This window comes from Anabrus simplex, chromosome 1 (genome assembly GCF_040414725.1).
Source record: "Anabrus simplex isolate iqAnaSimp1 chromosome 1, ASM4041472v1, whole genome shotgun sequence".
Lineage (NCBI taxonomy): Eukaryota > Metazoa > Arthropoda > Insecta > Orthoptera > Tettigoniidae > Anabrus > Anabrus simplex.
Window position 1 is genome coordinate 1,541,260,584 of NC_090265.1, and position 20,562 is coordinate 1,541,281,145.

The 20,562-nt window shown below is 38.8% G+C and overlaps 1 protein-coding gene across 3 annotated transcripts in view; it reads left to right on the forward strand.

Moving 5' to 3' along the window:
* The window catches only part of LOC136862098 (torsin-1B), a 223,522-nt gene extending 208,391 nt beyond the window's left edge, over positions 1-15,131 (forward strand). The window contains exon 6 of one of the 3 annotated variants that reach the window (XM_068225565.1): positions 14,214-15,128. In XM_068225565.1, coding sequence (XP_068081666.1) covers positions 14,214-14,997 — 784 coding nt within the window. In that variant the 3' untranslated portion in view covers positions 14,998-15,128. Of the gene's footprint in view, positions 1-14,213 lie in introns of all 3 variants that reach the window. The other 2 variants (XM_067138862.2, XM_068225566.1) reach the window with 2 other exon arrangements.
* The last annotated feature ends 5,431 nt before the right edge of the window (positions 15,132-20,562 follow it).

A 20,562-nucleotide genomic window follows, 5' to 3' on the forward strand; every position in this document is an offset into this window, starting at 1 on the left:
GATAAGCCTTCTTTTTATGTTTATAAGCTGCTCACACTTCATCATTCCACCAAGATTTTTCCCATCTTTACACACAGTTGTTTCTAGGCATTCCCTTGCTGTTTCTAATACAGTATTCCTGTATATCGCCCATTCTCTTTCTGTATCCTGAACCTGTTTACTGTCTACTGTTTGAAACTTCTCACTAATCATATCCATGTACTTCTGTCTAATTTCTACCCTTATTCGTTTGCAGACAGATTTCACTTTCCCTATCCTAGGCCTAGAGATACTTAGTTCACTACAGATGAGATAATGGTCTGTATCATCAAAAAATCCTGGGAAAACTTGTACATTCCTAACAGATTTCCTGAATTCACAACTAAGTATTTTTTATTTTCCACATTGTCGATACATTAGTTGCTTAAGGCAACTTATTGTTTAAAAGTGGTACGTGTTTCGTATATTATTAACATCTTCAGCCACATAATGCTGTTTAGATGAAAAATTCATCTATTGACAAAGTATCTAAACAGTGTTATGTGGCTGAAGGTGTTAATAATATACGAAACATGTACCACTTTTAACCAAAAAGTTGCCTTAAGCAACTAATGTATCGACAAGGTGGGGGAAAAAAAAAACAACTTAGTTGTGAATCTGTTAAAGTGTTATACCAACCATGAAATTGATTTTATGTAAGATTTCCTGAATTCGAAGTCGGTTAAGATATAGTCTATGATGGATCTGGTACCCCTGGCCTCCCATGTATAGCGGTGATTAGCCTTATGTTTGAAGAAAAGTCCAGCAAACACTTCCCGTTACCATTAGCTTCCATATCTTCCTCACATTTACCAATCACCCTTTTGTATCCTTCAGTTCTATTTCCAACTTTCGCATTGAGATCGCCCATTAGCACTGTCCTATCCTTGCTGTTGACCCTGACTATGATGTCTGTCAATGCTTCATAAAACTTGTCAACTACATCAACTACACTGAGACATTTCCCGTCCTAATTCCTCCAACTGCCAAATCTACCGATATCATTCGCTCATTTACGTGCCTAACAGAAACTATGTTGCGTGAAGTGGTATTCCTGATAAACAGCCCTACCCCATACTCTGCCCTTCACTTTCTAACACCTATCAAGTACACTTTATTATCTCCTATCTCTTCCTCGTTATCTCCCCTTGACCAAATATCACTCCTAGGACGTCCAGATGCATCCTCTTTGCTGACTCAGCCAGTTCTACTTTCTTTCTTCCATAAGCCCCATTCATATTGATAGCTCCCCATCGAATTCCATTTTTTTTGCCAAGTTATTTCCTAGGAGTCCCTCTCCTGTCAAATGGGAGTGGGACTCCATTACTCCCATAGGTCCGAGGCTTGCTTAAAATGTTCTGAGCTCGGTAAATTCATGAAGTTACAAGTAACTATTCTCATTTTGGTTCCGTATTGAAGATGACGTATATCACATATATTATAATAATAAAAAAACATCAGGTGGACGGACAATGGAGATTATTGCCTAATGCAGTGGTTTATAGGGAAAGTGAATCTATAATAGATATGATGAGAAAAAGAAGAATTGCCTTTTTCTGTCATCTTTCTAGATTAAATGATAATAGGATAATAAAACAACTATTTAATTACTTTTGGGAAAGTAAAAAAAAAAATTGTTTTAAAGAAGTTCAGAATGATTTTGAAGAGCTGAATATTACAATGAAGCAAATTGTAAATATAGAAGAAAAAAGGATTCTCAAGAACAAACAAATAAGATTGTCATTAAAAACTGTACAACACAAACAATATGTCATATCTGATGAAGAAAGGGCAGCCAGGTCAGCCAGAATGAAGAAGTTTTGGGAAAGGAAGAAGATGATGCAAGCTAAATCTTCAGTTAATTCTTTGTTAACATAAATGTATTTGGGTTTGATTTAAGTGCTCCAATATGGGTGTAAACTATGTAAATAATAATAATATTTATAGAAAAGGGGGATCTATAAATATTATTATAATATTTGTGATAAATTCGTGAAGCACGCTGCCACCGTACTTACACATAGTCCAAATGAGGATCTCTCCTCTAATGGATTAGGGACCACCGGTGGATTGTATAGCCCTAGCCGCCTGAGCACAAGGAAGGCCATGACTCAGAATATGCCCAAGATGTCCACTCCCATTCCATAGTAACTTGTATCCTGACTCTCAGGACCACTTACTAGGTCACTCAGCCGCTGTCCATGGTTCACAAACTAAGACGTGACTACAGTAACCCACACAATGAACCATAGTTAAACGAAAGGGGATAGGAAATTAGAGAATGAGGAAAGGATATACACTTTACTGGAGTGGTGGCCAAGAGGTGAAAAATGGAATGGGCCTGATAAATTGAAAACTAGGAAGACTTTGGATGTTGGATGTTGTAGTATACATCAGTGCAGTGGCGACGTGTGTCGTTTTGAAAAGTGTTACCACACTCCTTCTGAGAGTGTATCTAAATCATCCACACCGTCTTTATTCCAAGCATTATTTTCTGAGGAAAATAGAATACATGGCCAACAGTACAGTTAATTCTTTTTTTCACAACCACATAACCAAACCATATCTATGTACCACGAGTCACTGCTGCGCCATCAAATGTCTCTGCTACTAAAGTTCCACCACACTGAAATTCTTGTAACATTCTAAAGAGATGTTTAGAGAGAGGAACAGCAGAACGGTCACCGCTTACCCCACTGAATCCCAAAAATCTCTTGAATTTCACCTCCGGGACTAACATATCTAAATACAGTCGAGAGATGTGCTCTGTTAGAAACACATGTACTTTAATCCAAAATAACAGAAATCAAGTTTACTTTCTTAACCTAGTCTTTAATTTTGCTGGTCATAAAAGTAGCTAGGGCGTCAATAATATCATTTTGAATGTCAGATGAAAGTTTGAGAAAACTGTAGATGTTTCTAAGTGGTGCCGAAATGTCATCTTTCTTAGCAATTAATGCTAGTAACTCCCTGTAATTACCTTTGTTATCAGATTCTTCAGTTTGTCGATGACCACTGAAAGGTAATCCTTGCTTTGAAAGAAAACACAGTATCTATTAAAGTGCTGATAATATATGTTATTTTTTTACTAGCTCATTATGCTAGTTCATTCACTTTATGTGAGCTGTACTCTATTCTGGACCTTCCGAACTGAATCTTATCAGCAACAGTGTTGATGTGTGCTTGAGACACCTCATGGCATCTCCTTAAAACTCTGAAACTATATAAATTGTCCGCACTGTCTTTATTCCAAGCATTCTTTCCTGAGTAATTTGGAACACACAGCCAAAAATACAGTTTTTTCATTCTTGCACAACCATTTAACCAGTCCATATCTATGTACCACAAGTCATAAAAATATCGTAGGCCTACTGTTCTTTTCGATTCCTTGACTACATTTTTAAGAGAAGGTGTGGGTCTACCATTTCCAATTATGTTTTTCTTTTCTTCAAAAGTTCTAACGAAAAGGGCGTGTTCATTAAGCTTTCTATTATACAAGAATATTCTGGGCCCGCCAACTCATTTATTTTCGAGGTGGAAGTAACAGCACTCATTTTAATGTTTAATACATTGTGCAGTCCTATAGGCTATCACTACCGAACATAAATATAAAGGTTGGTAGATGCAGAGTGGGTCTCGGCTCTCAAGTGGCCACAGTTAGTCCGTGGTCCAACAGCTGTGCACTCTGACCAGCCAGCCAAGCAAAGGAGGGGTGGCCATGACTGTACCATGGCTCTACACCTCTGCATTCGGGAGACGGGTCAGGACTGGACCGCACGGCTGGCCCCAACCGTCGGCTGTCCTGAGAATGGTCTTCCGTGGTTTTCCATTCTCTTGCACTAAGGGAAATGCCAGGAAAGTTCGTAGTATAGGTCATGGCCACCAACCCCCTCACCTTCTCTGAAAATCTCCTTCATCTTAACAAATCTCCCGGCCTGAGAGATGGCGTCACTGTCGAAGAGGCCCGCCTCCCCCTTCAGGGGAGCAATGAAAACATTTTAGTAGTAGTAAATATAAATTCACACTTTAACGAGAAAAGTCACATCGTATTATAACAGAAAACAATATAACAATGCAATGTTGAGCGCAACAGAAAGAATGGACAGAACAGCTCAGCACCGATGTTATAAGCTTTCGTATCCACTTTCCATTGTGGTAACATGACAAGAGAATGTAGCAGGTTACAGCTCAATGTCAAGGGGAGAGGGGCCTTGCTTGGCGCAGGCACAGTTATACTCGCCTAGCTGTTAGAAGAGATTCAAAGCGTAACCACTGCATGGAGTTGGCAACAGCCTCTCACTCAGCTTTGATGGTGATGATCTACTGCAATAGATTTCTCGCGGCACGTCCAGGCGAAGAAACAATAATATTAAATATTAGTATTAAAGAATATTTGATTTTTATATTTTCAAACTGTTACCAGTGGTAACTGGATACTAGCACGCTTCGCCACTGCATCAGTGACAGGATAATGAAAATTAGACTGAGAATGAGGAATGAAGTGAAGGACTTCATACAAAAGTATGCACCACAGACAGGGAACAAAGAGGAGGATATTGAGGAAATCTGGAGAAACTAGAAAAGGAAATAACTGATATGGAAGTGATTATAATGGGAGACGTAAATGTACAGGGAAGTGAAAGACAAGGAAAGGAATAACTAATTGGACCATAGAGATGTGGGAAAAGGAAGAAGAGAAAATAGTTCAGTTTTGTGAGAGGAATGGAATGATTGTGGGCAACACATGGTTTCAGAAGAAAAACAGCAGGAAAATTACAAGATATGGCTGGGGTAACAGAAGAATAAAATCAGTAATTGATTACTTTCTGGTGGAAAGGACAAATTGGAGACAGTTGATGGATGTAACAGCTTTACCGGGAGAAGCATTCGATGGAGATCACAGAGTTGTGATAGCAAAAATGAAAGTGGAGAAATGGAAAAGTTAAAGGAGATAAAGAGATAGTAAAATAAAAGTGTGGAAATTAAAAGATAAGAATTTACAGGAAGAAGTTTTGGAGACACTGAAACAACAAATTCCAGTCACTGAAGTAGGAAGTGTCGAAGATGAATGGTCCAGCTTTTAAAGGACTTTATTAAGTTGGGCAGAGAGTGCCTGTGGTAGAACATCAACAAAAGTGGAAGAAAAGGAGACACAGTGGTGAAAAGAGAAGGCAAAAGAAAAGCAGAAAGCATGGCAAGAATGGTGTAGAGATTTTTTTTAAAAAAAGAAGGAAATTTCTTGATAATGAAAGGAAATATAAAAAAATTGTAAGATAAGAAAAGTTGGAATAAATTTACACAAAAGATGGAAATGGATGAAGCTGGCAGTTAAAGAATGCTGTATGGAATTACACAAAGTAATAGGAAAGAAAGAGTTTATAAAAGCTGATGAAAGAGGATGGTGGTGAGTTGACAAGACATAAAGAGAAGATGGAAGTAGTATTTTGATAAACTGCTGAATGTGAGATATTGTACAGAGGAGACGGTAGTAATACGGTGTGATGACTCAACAGTAGAAGATGATATAACAATGTTAGAAATGAAATTAGTAGTCCATAAAATGAAAATGGGGAAGGCACTAGGGATGGATGAAATTAGTGTGAAAGTAATAAAGGCTGCTGGACTCATTGAACTATAATGGCTGTACAGATTGTTAAAGTGCATATGGAAACAGAAATGTGTGCCAGAAGACTGCAGAAAGGGACCAAAAAGTGTGTGATAACTGATAACTTTTAGCTATAGAGGAATCACATTGTCACAAGTGGCAGAAATACTGGAAAGGTTATTAGAGAGGAGAAGGAGAAGAAAGAAGAAGAGTTGCAAGATGAACAGTATGGCTTTAGAAGTGAAAGATCCAAAGTGGTCCCAATTTTCAGCTTGAGGCAATTAATGGAAAGGAATTGGGAATAAATATATATATATATATACCGAGCTCGATAGCTGCAGTCGCTTAAGTGCAGTCAGTATCCAGTATTCGGGAGATAGTAGGTTCAAACCCCACTGTCGGCAGCCCTAAAAATGGTTTTCCGTGGTTTTCCATTTTCACACCTGGCAAATGCTGGGGCTGTACCTTAATATAGGCCACGGCCGCTTCCTTCCCACTCCTAGCTCTTTCCTGTCCCATCGTCGCTATAAGACCTATCTGTGTCGGTGCGACGTAAAGCAACTAGCAAAAAAAAAAAATTGGGAATATGGAAAGGATATGGTCATGATGTTCATAGATCTAAATAAGGCATAGAATAGTGTTCCCAGGAAGAAGGTTTGGGAAACCATGCTCGAAAAGAGATTTGTTCACAAACTGTAGAAATGGTAGAAGCAATGTACAACTGTGTCAGCAGACTTCAGACTCTGTTTGGAAAGACTGAATGCTTAGAAATGAAACTGATCTAAGACAGAGGAGTTTGCTGTCACCTCTTTTGTTTTTAATGGTTATGGATAAAATTATAAAGGAGACAAAGGAAGCATATGGGAAGAGCAAGTTGAAGTTATTGCTATTTGCAGATGATATTGTGATCTTAGGAACAAACAGCAAAGAGGTCCATGACCAAATTGATGCACTGAACAAAAAAATTGGAAGTATGGTATGAAAATCAGTGCAGAGAAAAGCAAGACCATGGTGATATCAAGAGGAAAAAGACAAGAAAAAGATATTGTGAAAATTAGTGGTCAAAGCCTTGAAATGTTTGACAGTTTCAAATACCTGGGGAGTGAATGAATACAGAATACAGGCTGGACATGGAGATTAGCAAGAGGGTGCAACAAGGTAACGCATTCTCCGAGATTTAAGAAACCTTTTCTGGAATGAGGCAGTATCCAGGAAGTGTAAAAATATAGTGTACAACATGTATTATGCACCCAAATGCAATACCTGAGAAGTATGATAGTATAGAAAATTCAAGAAAAGATAAATTGGGAAACAAAGATATGTGAAAGGAGGTTGGAATGGAAAACCTAAATGAGAGAATTTTCAGGAGTAAACTAAGATGGTTTTGGACATGTAAAGAGGATGCAGGAGAAAAGAATACCAAAACAGATGATGGAGAAGAAGTTCAAAGGAAAGAGAGTGAGGGGGAGACCTAGAACAAGGTGGATCGATTAAATAGAGAGGAGTGCAAAAAGAAGAAACCTTGACTGGGACAAACTTATGGAAGAGGAATAGTGAAAAGAGAGAGGATGGTGCAGAAGTGCCATAAATGCTCCGACCCAGCAGGAGCTGGATAAGGGGAAAGGAGGAGGAGGATGATAAGGACTTGGGTGAAATAAGACTGTTGTTATGAAACTCTTCCACTCGTCATCATACTCCAGTTATGTTATTAAATATATTATTCAAACACGCCACTATTCTGCTTAAACAGATTTACCGTACTACATAAAAAAAGAAAATATTAATTAAACTCCCAACTTTACACTCAACCGTACAAAATTTGGCTGCTAGCTAAGGTAGAAGAATCCATCACATCAGGGACCCACAAACCAAGATAAACCTGGCTATAAAATGGAAGCATACATATTATCTGGCTTGTAAGCATGGCAGATCCGATTTCTAGATTGACACACAACACTTAAACAACAAATAGCACAGGAAATTGTTTGTAAAAGGTAAAGAAGGCGCTACTTTTCTGATAAACCCGCCAATAACATACATCATCGCTAAGTGGAAGTCATGCTACTTATTATGACAGTAAGATGTAATAGCTTAGTTGGTAGAGGTGCTGTATACAGTATAGGCAATAGGGTATAAATTGAGGTGGTTCCAATCTACCCAGTGCTCCTCCTACCCCGTATTTATTTTATTTATTTATTTTTTCTTTTCATTAACTAGAACAACTTGTAAGCACAGGCACTTTTTGGAAATAACTAATATCATAGGGAAACAGTTATAATATTCCCTTGTTTCATTTCTCTGCATAGCAGTACATAACGGTAGTAATTGGTCCATTTGTAGCTTAGGTGCAGTTTTTTAATTCCTAGTTGCACTTAATTAGACACATTATTTTATGGTTTAATGAACAAAATATGTTACTTCCTTATTATGTTAAGCATAATGTAAATGGCCTCGTCCTTGATTCCCATGATTGAAGGTGATAGATAATAATAATACTACTGACACACCCATTTTAACCACCCCGGATATAATGGACCTCTATCAATGAGATAGAATTCACAATTAAGGAACTAAAAAATTATAGGACTAGAATTGTCTCCGTGTATTCACCATGTGAGGGTGCAGATGAGGATGTTGACAAGTTTTATGAAGCATTGAGTGACATCATGGTCAGGGTCAACAGCAAGGATAGAATAGTGCTAATGGGCGATTTCAATGCCAGAGTTGGGAATAGAACTGAAGGATATAAAAGGGTGATTGGTAAATGTGGGGAAGAAGCAAATGGGAATGGGAAGTGTTTGCTGGACTTCTGTGCTAGTATGGGTTCAGCAGTTACGAATACATTCTTCAAGCATAAGGCTATTCACCGCTACACATGGGAGGCTAGGGGTACCAGATCCATAATAGACTATATCTTAACCGACTTCAAATTCAGGAAATCTGTTAGGAATGTATGAATTTTCCGGGGATTTTTCGATGATACAGACCACTACCTGATCTGTAGTGAACTAAGTATCTCTAGGCCTAGGGTAGAGAAAGTGAAATCTGTCTGCAAACGAATAAGGGTAGAAAATCTCCAGGATGAGGAAATTAGACAGAAATACATGGATATGATTAGTGAGAAATTTTGAAAAGTGGACAGTAAGCAGGTTCAGGATATAGAAAGTGAATGGGTGGCATACAGGGATGCTGTAGTAGAAACAGCAAGGGAATGCCTAGGAACAACTGTTTGTAAAGATGGGAAAAGGCGAACATCTTGGTGGAATGATGAAGTGAGAGCAGCTGTAAATGTAAAAAGGAGGCTTATCAGAAATGGCTCCAAACAAGGGCAGAGGCAGACAGGGATTTGTACATAGATGAAAGAAACAGAGCGAAACAAATAGTTGTTGAATCCAAAAAGAAGTCATGGGAAGACTGGTAATGACCTGGAAAGGCTAGGTGAAGCAGCAGGAAAACCTTTCTGGACAGTAATAAAGAATCTTAGGAAGGGAGGGAAAAAGGAAATGAACAGTGTTTTGAGTAATTCAGGTGAACTCATAATAGATCTCAGGGAATCACTGGAGAGGTGGAGGGAATATTTTTAACATCTTCTCAATGTAAAAGGAAATCTTCCTGGTGGTGTTGCGAACAGCCAAGCTTATGGGGAGGAGGAAAATGATGTTGGTGAAATTACGCTTGAGGAAGTGAAAAGGATGGTAAATAAATTCCATTGTCATAAAGCAGCAGGGATAGATGAAATTAGACCTGAAATAGTGAAGTATAGTGGGAAGGCAGGGATGAAATAGCTTCATAGAGTAGTAAAATTATCATGGAGTGTTGGTAAGGTACCTTCAGATTGGACAAAAGCAGTAATTGCACCTATCTGTAAACAAGGGAACAGGAAGGATTGCAACAACTATCGAGGTATCTCCTTGATTAGTATACCAGACAAAGTATTCACTGGCGTCTTGGAAGGGAGGGTGCGATCAGTCGTTGAGAGGAAGTTGGATGAAAACCAGTGGGGTTTCAGACCACAGAGAGGCTGTCAGGATTAGATTTTCAGTATGCGCCAGGTAATTGAAAAATGCTACGAGAGGAATAGCCAGTTGTGTTTATGTTTCGTAGATCTGGAGAAAGCATATGACAGGGTACCGAGGGAAAAGATGTTCGCTATACTGCGGGACTATGGAATTAAAGATAGATTATTAAAATCAATAAAATGCATTTATGTTGACAATTGGGCTTCAGTGAGAATTGATGGTAGAATGAGTTTTTGGTTCAGGGTACTTACAGGGGTTAGGCAAGGCTGTAATCTTTCACCTTTGCTGTTCATAGTTTACATGGATCATCTTCTGAAAGGTATAAAATGGCAGGGAAGGATTCACTTAGGTGGAAATGTAGTAAGCAGTCTGGCCTATGCTGACAACTTGGTCTTAATGGCAGATTGTGCCGAAAGCCTGCAGTCTAATATTTTGGAAATTGAAAATAGCTGCAATGAGTATGGTATGAAAATTAGCCTCTCGAAGACTAAATTGATGTCAGTAGGTAAGAAATTCAACAGAATTTAATGTCAGATTGGTGATACAAAGCTAGAACAGTTCGATAATTTCAAGTATTTAGGTTGTGTGTTTCCCAGGATGGTAATATAGTAAGGTAGACTGAATCAAGGTGTCGTAAAGCTAATGCAGTGAGCTTGCAGTTGCGATCAACAGTATTCTGTAAGATGGAAGTCAGCTCCCAGACGAAACTATCTTTACATCGGTCTGTTTTCAGACCAACTTTGCTTTACGGGAGTGAAAGCTAGGTGGACTCAGGATATCTTATTCATAAGTTAGAACTAACAGACATGGAAGTAGCGAGAATGATTGCTGGTACAAACAGGTGGGAACAATGGCAGGAGTGTACTCAGAATGAGAAGATAAAGGCTAATTTAGGAATGAACTCGATGGATGAAGCTGTACGCATAAACCAACTTAGGTGGTGGGGTCACATGAGGCGAATGGAGGAGGATAGGTTACCTAGGAGAATAATGGACTCTGTTACGGAGGGTAAGAGAATTAGAGGGAGCCCAAGGCGACGATGCTTACACCCAGTTTCTAACGATTTAAAGATAAGAGGTATAGAACTAAATGAGGCCACAGCACTAGTTGCAAATCGAGGATTGTGGCGACGTTTAGTAAATTCACAGAGGCTTGCAGACTGAACGCTGAAATGCATAACAGGCTATAATGATAATGTATGTATGTATGTATGTATGTATGTATGTATGTATGTATGTATGTATGTATGTATGTATGTATGTATTGAACCCGAGTGACTTAGGCCCAAAGTCAATCATGATTTGATTTATGAAGGGAAATAGTACATTTATTGAAATACAGAAGTGAAGTTGAAAATGTTTCATCTGTGTAGTGTTGAAATATGAGCTAAGGAACACGACAGACTGGAGCCTGATGGATTAGCTCGACACAACAACATTTAGCTGCTTCACAGCAGGGGAGCCCATTACTTGGCGACCAGGAAAAATAAAAGTCCAAAATTAAGCCATGGTCAGAAAGGGAAGGGGGTAGTTTGACACAAAGGAAGCTTGCAACATGAGTAGTGCGCTGGGATATTTTGGGCGGACGGAAACTTCCGCGACGTCATGAATTCCAGGAAAGGTTGAATGGAAAAGTACAGTGGTTGCGAGAACATTCGCTAGCCTAGGTTCGGGCAGGTGAAAACTTAAATCACGTGACCACTTGCAGGCCAATCGCTAAAAGTTCATGGAAGACTCAGGGATACCATCTTGAGGAATGATGGATGAGATATTCTCGTAACTTCGAAAGTAATCAGTAATAAATTATTGTGAGTACACGGAGCAATGTAATGAATTTATTAGATGTCACGCATGGAAAAATAATCAATTATTGGCAAATTAAATAAATTGAAGGCTGGATTTCTTGGAAACCAGACAGCTTGAATGTCATTGGCTGGACGAAAACCACGTTGTAAGGGACGCTTCCAAAGGCGCGAAATGTGAGGAGCTAAATCCACCCGTATCTCCTAAATCTATGATCGTCAGGAGTTCATATTTAATCCAGCAAATAAGCTAGAGGAGTGGATTAATTTGACATAAATTTTAACGTCTAATTCGGAGTGCAAGTGCCGATATTAAAAATCCACCCCCTCCCTCATGGGTATGACGTCAATGAATCCGCGAGGGAAAGCTTCATCCATATATTTAGGCGCAAGGGATACTCGCCACCACACTTGAAATGAATCTCTGGAGCTGAACCGTCGTTCGCAGCTGACTTCAAATCCGTCGGGCGTACAGTAACTCAACATTTAATGGCGCGAGCATCCGCCAGTACTTACAAAATGTGATCGCGCTCAAGCAACATGAACTGGAAGTAGTTAACATAAGGACAGTGTTTGCCAGTTATAAATATCATAGTGAAGTAAATTAATTGCATTGTAAGAGTGAGTAATATAAATTCCACCGCAATAAGTACGTAAATAACATACTGTGTGACGAACAGTACTTTGAGGGAATAATAGCCTGTACTTAGGAGGATCGAACCGCTATCATGAACACTTCAAGAGGGCCGTATGAAACAGGCGCATCGCGTCGGACGACATAAATCGCGACGGGCGTAAAATTCGACACACCGCCGTACGTGTCCATGTCCATTGTGCGGTAATTGGACGAAGCTTAAAACAGTGTAAAATATTAAATTTTGGGTCTAGGGTATTAATTTGTTTTATAAAAAAAATTGTTCAGTGTTAACATTGTCAATGGTGAAGTATTGTGATAGTTAAGGTATTAGTGTAAAAATGGTAATGTGCTAGAAAATCATTTGTGGAACTACGCCATCAAGGATGAACGAGCAGTACGGCGGATAGGGGCCGAAAGGAGCCTCTCATCTGCCAAGCTGCAATGGATTACCAATAACTAAGATGAGTACTAAAATGTAGATAATATTTGGGAAATTTTAGCGTGATTGGAAAAATGGGAATAATTTGATTAGACTTGGTTACCTTCTGTAACAAGATGAGTCGATTAACGACCCCATCCTGAATTTGTAGCACGGACAGTATTAAGTAATAACAATGTAAATAATCGGGTCTTTTTATGTATTCAGTTTGTTGTAGATGTAAATTTTGTAGATATAGGGTAGTACGTTAAGTCATGCATGCATTCATATTTTCTTTGTAGTCAAGAATAATTTTTTACATTTGATTTTGTTACCATAGTCAAATAGACCCGGTATGTGCTTTTCTGTTTGTCATTTTGACGAGTTATGTAATGACATTGAAGGAAAGTCCAGCCTTGTCATGCCAGTTGGGTTTTGTTGTTGATTAGTGTGTTCATATTTTCAAAGTGAAGTTAAATTTGTGAGAAGTGATATTAATAATAATAATAATAATAATTCATGAGATATTGGAAATTTTAGTGAGCAGTGCGTAATAATAAAATTTAAGTGCTAAGGTGTTGACTTTGTCGGGAATCATTTAATGACGGGATGTCGTTTTTAATTCGGAATTAAAGTGTGTGGTAATTTAACTTGATAAATTAATAATATTGAAATGTATATCATTGCTAATAATCCGAGTAGTGGTGTGACGCCGGTTCTGAGCCACTTTGGGGTGGGGTGGGCGGGGGCGTGGTCTGTGCTCTGATGGGGTGGGGGCGTGGCCTGTGCTCTGATTGGTGGGTGGATGGGGCGGGGCTTTGCTCTGATTGGTGGGGGTGGGTAGTGCTGGGGGGAAGGTGGGTGTGTTGGTCTGTCTCTGTGGGAGAGGTGAGCGTGCGTGCGCGCGCGCGCGTGCAGGGTGGTGGGGGCGGGGTGTGGCCTCCACCCCCTTGGCGGGGTTACGTTTCCCCTTTGTGTAGCTGTGTGTGTGTGTGTGTGTGTGTGTGTGTGTGTGGCAGGTGCGCTCCCCTCCCGCTGAGTCAGCATCGTTCCCCCCTCGCTCCCCCGCTGAGTGAGCCTTAACCGCGTTTCCCTTTGTGCGGCTGTGTGTGGCAGGTGCGCTCTCTTCCCGCTGAGTCAGTATGGCGTGCAGATGTGCTCCCCTCCCGCTGAGCCAACATCGTTCCCTCCTCGCTCCCCCGCTGTGTTAGCCTCGTTTCCCCCTTCCTCTGTTCTTTTGTGTGTGGCAGGTGCGCTCTCCCGCTAAGTCAGCCCTCCTTATCTCTTATTTTTAAACAAGCATGCAGGTCCGCTCTCCCGCTGAGTCAGCATTGTTCCCTTCGCAGGTGCACCCTCCTGCCGAGTCAGCATTTTCCTCCTTGTTATTTTTAAACAAAATGTGTGCACGTGTGCTCTCCTGCTGAGTCAACATCGTTATCTCTTATTTTTAAATGCATGCGGGTGGAGCAGGAGTGCTTAAGAAAAAAGTAGGTGTTATAAAATTAGGAGCGTTGTTGGCTTGCACGTACGCTTTCAGGGGGAGCGCTCTCTCCCCTAGCCTAACCACCTACAGTTTCATCACGTGCGCTCCCCTGCTAGTAAATAAGCGTGTAGTGCCTAAGAGTAGGGGTAAGAGATTGAGTATATATGCTGGAGGGTTTTGTAGACTTTATCAGAGATTCGTCTCAGTTATTGAAGGGAATACTTTTCAACAGCAATATGGTACGAGTGAAGCAGACGTTGCCGCGATGCTATAAACCTCTGGACTTGAGGTTTAGCCTTCAGCAGCAGCAGCATCAACAGCAGGAGGAGGAGGAGGAGATGTTGCCTACACCACCACCGATGCAGAGCTTTCCTCAAGTCCAAACACTATTGGACTTGAGCTGTGGTAGCCTTCAGCAGCGACAGCAACAGCAACATTACCAGGAGGAGGAGATGTCGTTGGACTTGAGCTGTAACGGTAGCCCGCGACAGCAGAAGTTGCAGACCACACCAGCACTTCGTAGTAGAGTTCAACCTCAGCAGCAGCCGCATCAACAACAGCAGTGGGAGGAGGAGAAGGAGGAGATGTTGCCTACACCACCACAGATGCAGAGCTTTCCTCAAGTCCAAACACTACTGGGCTTGAGCTGTGGTCGCCTTCAGCAGCGGCAGCAACATTACCAGGAGGCGGAGATGCTGTTGGACTTGAGCTGTAACGACAGCCTGCGACAGCAGGAGTTGCGGACCACACCACCACTTCGTAGTATTCAACTTCAGCAGCAGCAGCAGCATCAGGAGAAGGAAGAGGAGGAGATGGACTGCAGTTTACAGCAGGAGGAGGAGGAGGAGGAGCTGCACAATAGTTCAATTGTAAAATGGATTGAGGAAGTGGTGATATTAATAAGAAGAGGAACGGTAGAAAAAATCTTTTCCTCTTTAAGGAAGAAGAAGACCTATATGATGAAGAAGATAGTGATGATGATGATAATGATGAAAAGACATTCATCAGAGAGATGAAAAAAATTTCAGTTTTGATTCAGTTGCTCAAAGGGGGCTTGAGGAGCAAGGGTGTTGCAAAGCACCCAATTTGGAAGGAAGTAACAACGGAGAATTTTATACTTGTAAAAATTGTAAATGCATAAATATTTTTAAATATTGTTTTGTATTGTATTTTGTGCACTATTTTTTGTAAATATATAATTATTTTTATATCTTTTTTATTTCTTAAAACATTATCTGTATCCTTTCATTATTACTAAGAGCAGAAGGAAGGAAAAAGGGAAACAAAAAAAGCACATCTTTTATATTTCTTTATTACAATCTATTCCTTACAATACATTAGTTTCTTTAATCCAAGAATTATGAGAATCATCATACCCTAACCATTTTACAAGCACTTTATTTCCTTTCCTTCGAAGTACGCGTTCTACTAGGTAGATGTATTTTGCAATTCTGTGTAGAAAGCACCAGCTATTAGATGTTGTTGATAATCTTTTAAGAGGTATGTTACAGGGTTAGTAGGTTGCACCTTATAAATAGTGAAGAGCTCAGTAGTCCAGTTAGGTGTATACCCTTTTTCAAATTGATGTTTTTGCTTGCTGATGCGAACAATATCACCTACTTGAAATTTTCTCTTTCTAGTATCTACTGTTTTAATTGCGTTATACACTGTTGCAAGCAGTCGATTGTCTTTTACATCACAAGGTTTCATTTTAATAGTACGTTGATAGGTGTGATTATAATCATGGATAAGCTTTTGTAACCTATGTATCCATGAATGAGTTCCTTGTTTAGTAAACATTCTCCACATACGTTCACGAAGTGTTCGGTTGAAACGTTCTACAACACAAGCTTTCATATTGCTGTACGTTGAGTAATGATTAATGTTGTGTGATGTGGTCCATCGTTTGAACTCAGCATTGTAGAACTCTTTTCCTCTGTCTGTTTGAATATGTTTAGGAAATCGTTTGCTCTTTTTGTATATCTTACGCAGCACTGCAGCAACTTCTTTTCCACTCTTACTTTTTAAAGGTTGTGCCCAAGCATATTTAGAATAAACATCTATAACGGTTAGCATATACTTAAAACCATTATTTTCTCGAGAATAGGGCATCATTTCTACTAAATCCATTTGGTGTAGATCATCTAATCCTTTAGTAATAACCCTCCGCCGCATGTAACATCTGCGAGCGGGGCGGTGTAACTCTCTAGCAATATTAGCTCTGATGTCAACACTCATTCTGATGTGGTGTAAAACGAAGACTGGTTATTTATGCAATAATTCGAGCTTCTCGAAGTTCTTCAATAATAGATAAAATTTCGTTTTCTTGTGCAGTATGACCTGCTGATTTAGAAGCCATTAACAGCTGTAGACGTTGTACAAGCTCATTAGGATCATCCCAGTGTACATAGTCAACAATAGGTTGTTGATGATTATATTTCCACTTCAAACCCATGCCTGTTCGCTTTCTTTTTCTACATGGCGAACTTTCTGTAGAGAAGAGTGGTTTAATAATGTTTGTATATTTATACCCTCGATTAGACATTAACTGTTTATCCGATCGATGCTGAACTCTGTGCGCGTTTGTAGATTCTAATATTTTTACATAATTTGAAAGATCTCTTTGTGTATATACTATTATTGGGGAAGGATTTAAAAATTAATTCATAAAGACCTCGTGTGCCTTTATAGCTTTTGTTATTTATGACTATGTCGTTACCGTGGAAACGTATTTCTGTATCACCAAGAAACCATCTAGCTTCTTCTTTTCGTACCCCATAAACTCGATCTAATACTTTGCGTACACTGTGTGGTTGTGTAAATAAATCCAAGTAAGAAGAAGCAATATTCCCTATTATTGGCTTCTGTGCTTTAAAAATGAATGGAACTTCTGCATAGGGTTGTTCTAGAAGAGTTCTTTCTTCGTTTTCTCTTGTTTCTTCTGTTTCTTCTTGTTTGATAGGAGGTGCTGTAGGAGAGTTGAATGAATTAGATTTTTCTGAGACGGTAGCCAGTAGAGATTTTAAGGGTTTGGATATAGGACTAAATGTTTTTTCAAGATGATTTTCTTGTAAAAGCTCTCCTGATTTAAGCGCATCAATTTTATTTTTTACATTTTTAATAGCTTGCGCAAGATATTGATTGTCATATATGTCTTTCTTTATGTCAGATTGTACTTGGTTTCTCGAACGGATGCTGTTTTTCAAACGGGTGTTCGTTGAACGGGTGCTGTTTTTCAAACGGGTGTTTGTCGAACGGGTGCTGTTTTTCAAACGGAAGTTCTTCGAAGGGCTCCTGTTTTTCAAACGAGTGTTCTTCGGACAAGTATTCGTTGAACAATTCATGTTTTTTCAAAGAAGTTCTGTAGATCTTTAGCTTTTGTTCTGTATCTATGAGCAGACAAACCCATAATGGTATTGTAATACGTTTTTCAACGCTTTTTATTCTATCATAGAGAAATCCAGGTTTGTTGTGTAGTCAAACACAATATGTAAAGGTAAAGTAGTCGTTGAATGCTTACCATCGTCTCCAACCAATTTAAATTGCAGTTTGTCTTTTGCGTGAACAGTAATTATAGTTCCTTCTCCGATCGTTATAATATTTTCATTATGTTTACACTGAATCTTGTTAGCTGCAGGAACAATAGACAATACTTAAAGTCTTCCCGAGTGTGGTAACGTGTATGTAAGATGTCCATTATTGAGACGATAAAAGGGATTATCGTACATTGATGGTATGCTTGTTATTTGTAGAAGGAAATGAACAAGCAGCTTATTTTTAAAGCCTGTACTATAGATAGAACGCGTTCATTTACAATGCTTAATATATTATATTTTGTTTCAACGATGGATTTTTGGATCCATTCTATGTTCTTTTCGGTTAACAAATTAAGCGTTTTAGTCATGCTAGCTTTGAGTGTAGCGATGTCTTGCTTATAGGTAACCTCTTTGTTATCGGTGTGCTGTTTGTTGTACGCATAATCTTCCAGGTGGTGCAGAGTGACAACATCTTGAGCTTCTTTGGGGTTTGAAACACCAGATAGTTGTTTGTCATTTATATCAATAGTCTCTTCGTTAATATGAAAATGAACAAAGTGATTGCTAACGTTATTTTTAAGTTCGTTGATATCATAGATTACTACATCAGTTATGAAATTTTTAAGATTAGCCATGTCTTGCTTATGGTAGACCTTTATTTTATCAATATCTTGTTTGCCACATGCATAATTTTCTAGATGCTCTAAAGTGACGACATCTTGAACTTCTTTGGGGTTTGAAACATCAGATAAACGTTTGCCTTTTATGTTGATAGTATCTTCGTTTATATCAAAGTGCTCAACGTGATTGGTAACGTTATTTTTAAGTTCATCAAGATTATTGACTACCACATCAGTTATGTGAGTTTGAAGATTAGCGATGTCTTGCTTATAATTAGTCTCTATATTATCGGTGTGCTGTTTGTTGTACACATAATCTTCTAGGTGCTGCAAAGTGACAACATCTTGAGTTTCTTTAGGGTTTGAAACCCCCAGATAGTCGTTTGTCTTTTATGTTAATGGTTTCTTCGTTTATATCAAACTGAGCAACATGATTGCAAACGTTATTTTTGAGTTCATTGATATCTTTGACCACCACATCTGATATACGGGTTTTAAGATCAGCAATATCTTGCTTATAGGCAATTTCTATGTTATCAGTATGTTGTTTGCTGCATGCGTAACTTTCTAGATGCTGCAAAGTCACCACATCTTGAGCTTCTTTGGGGTTTGAAACCCCGGATAGACGTTTGCCTTTTATGTTGATAGTATCTTCTTTTATATCAAAGTGAGCAACATGATTGGTAACGTTATTGTTAAGTTTATTGATATCATTGATTACTACATCAGTTATATGAGTGAGATCGGTGATGTCTTGCTTATAGTTAGCCTCTATGCTATCGGTGTGCTGTTTGTTGTATGCATAATTTTTAAGTGGTGTAGAGTAATAGCATCTTGATCATTTTCAGGGTCTGAAACATCAGATAGACGTTTACCTTTTATGTTAATGGTTTCTTCTTTTATATCAAAGTGAGCAACGTTCTGTTTAAGTTCATTAATATCATCTTGATGGTTGGCTATCACACAGTCTGTGTATTGTTTGTTATATGCATAATTCTCAAGATGATGCAACGTAACAACATCTTGAGAATCAATTGGATTAGAAGCTTTAGATATGCGTTTATTGTGTATATTGAGGTTATCAGTGTTTACTTCTATAATGTCATTTTGCTTATTTAAGTTTGATTTGAGTTCGTTTACAGCTTGGTTTATGCTTTCTACAACAGCATTAACATCTTCCTGACTAGATGCATACAGTTCCAAATATTGTTTATGTACCGCATCAAGAGGTTTTCTCGGATCTTCTAAACCTGTTAGTCTTCTTTTCTTAACATCTATATCACTCTCTGTTTGAATATCAAAAATATCAGCGTAAGTGTCAATCTTACGTTTCAATTCATTAAGTTCTTTTACAACTGATTCGTCTAAATACTCTTTAGAATGTGTATAATTATGAAGATGTTCCAAGGTCACTGCATTAGAAGCTGCGTTTTGATTTACTATTCCGGTAAGTAGTGGATCCTAATTCCAAACTTCCCACTCCAGAATTGTTAACAATTGTTTTCTCGAATTCGTTAAGAGAATCTACTACAAATTTTTATTACATGCATCATTTTCAAGTATAGGGTTGGCTACACAACGTAGTCGCTTATTATTTAATGAATAATCTCCATCTTCAGTGCGGTATAAGTTATTGGCTACAGCTTCAAACAGAATACCATCCACTTAAGCCTTATTTGGTATATCATCTTCCAGTACTGGGTAAGATACAGCAACCTTAACATTTCCACATACGTCCAAGATGTTTACACTCACTACTCATTAGATCAAATGAACATGATCCATATTATATTCGCAGTATTTATACCTTCCGTGTATCGAAATACTTATCGAATCCATTACGATACCGTCCGTTATGTAATTCACTATCTTTATCGATAACAAGGAAACTATATCGATTTTCATTCCAACACAGCGCAGAGTTCTTTAAACTCATCGAAGCTCATATCCGTATTAACATGATCATCGTACACTTGCTTTAGGTTTCCAACATCTTGTCGAAATAATATAATAAAATTTGCGTTATCTCGAAGTAAATGTTTGGGTAGACAGGTGTAAGTTTGACATAGATAAAACACATCAACTCCAAAATGTTTAGCCATACTGAAATATGTTTTCATAATACTTTGTTTATCGCACGCTACATCATCGAAAATAATCAGAGTGAGGTTTTGTTTCTTCAGAACGTATAACATCTTCGTTTTCAGAATAGCTGTAATAGGAGATACTTGGAATGGAAGCCAGCACCTTTTCTAAGCGAGCGTATTTACTTTGCTGTAACGATTTCGAATAGACGTAGACGTTGGCGAAACGCAAACCATTTGGGTGTTCCAACAGATTAATCATAAGATTAGTTTTTCCACAATTCGATGGACCACATATGATACAACGCAAAGAGTTTGGAAGGAGAACACTGTGGCGTCGC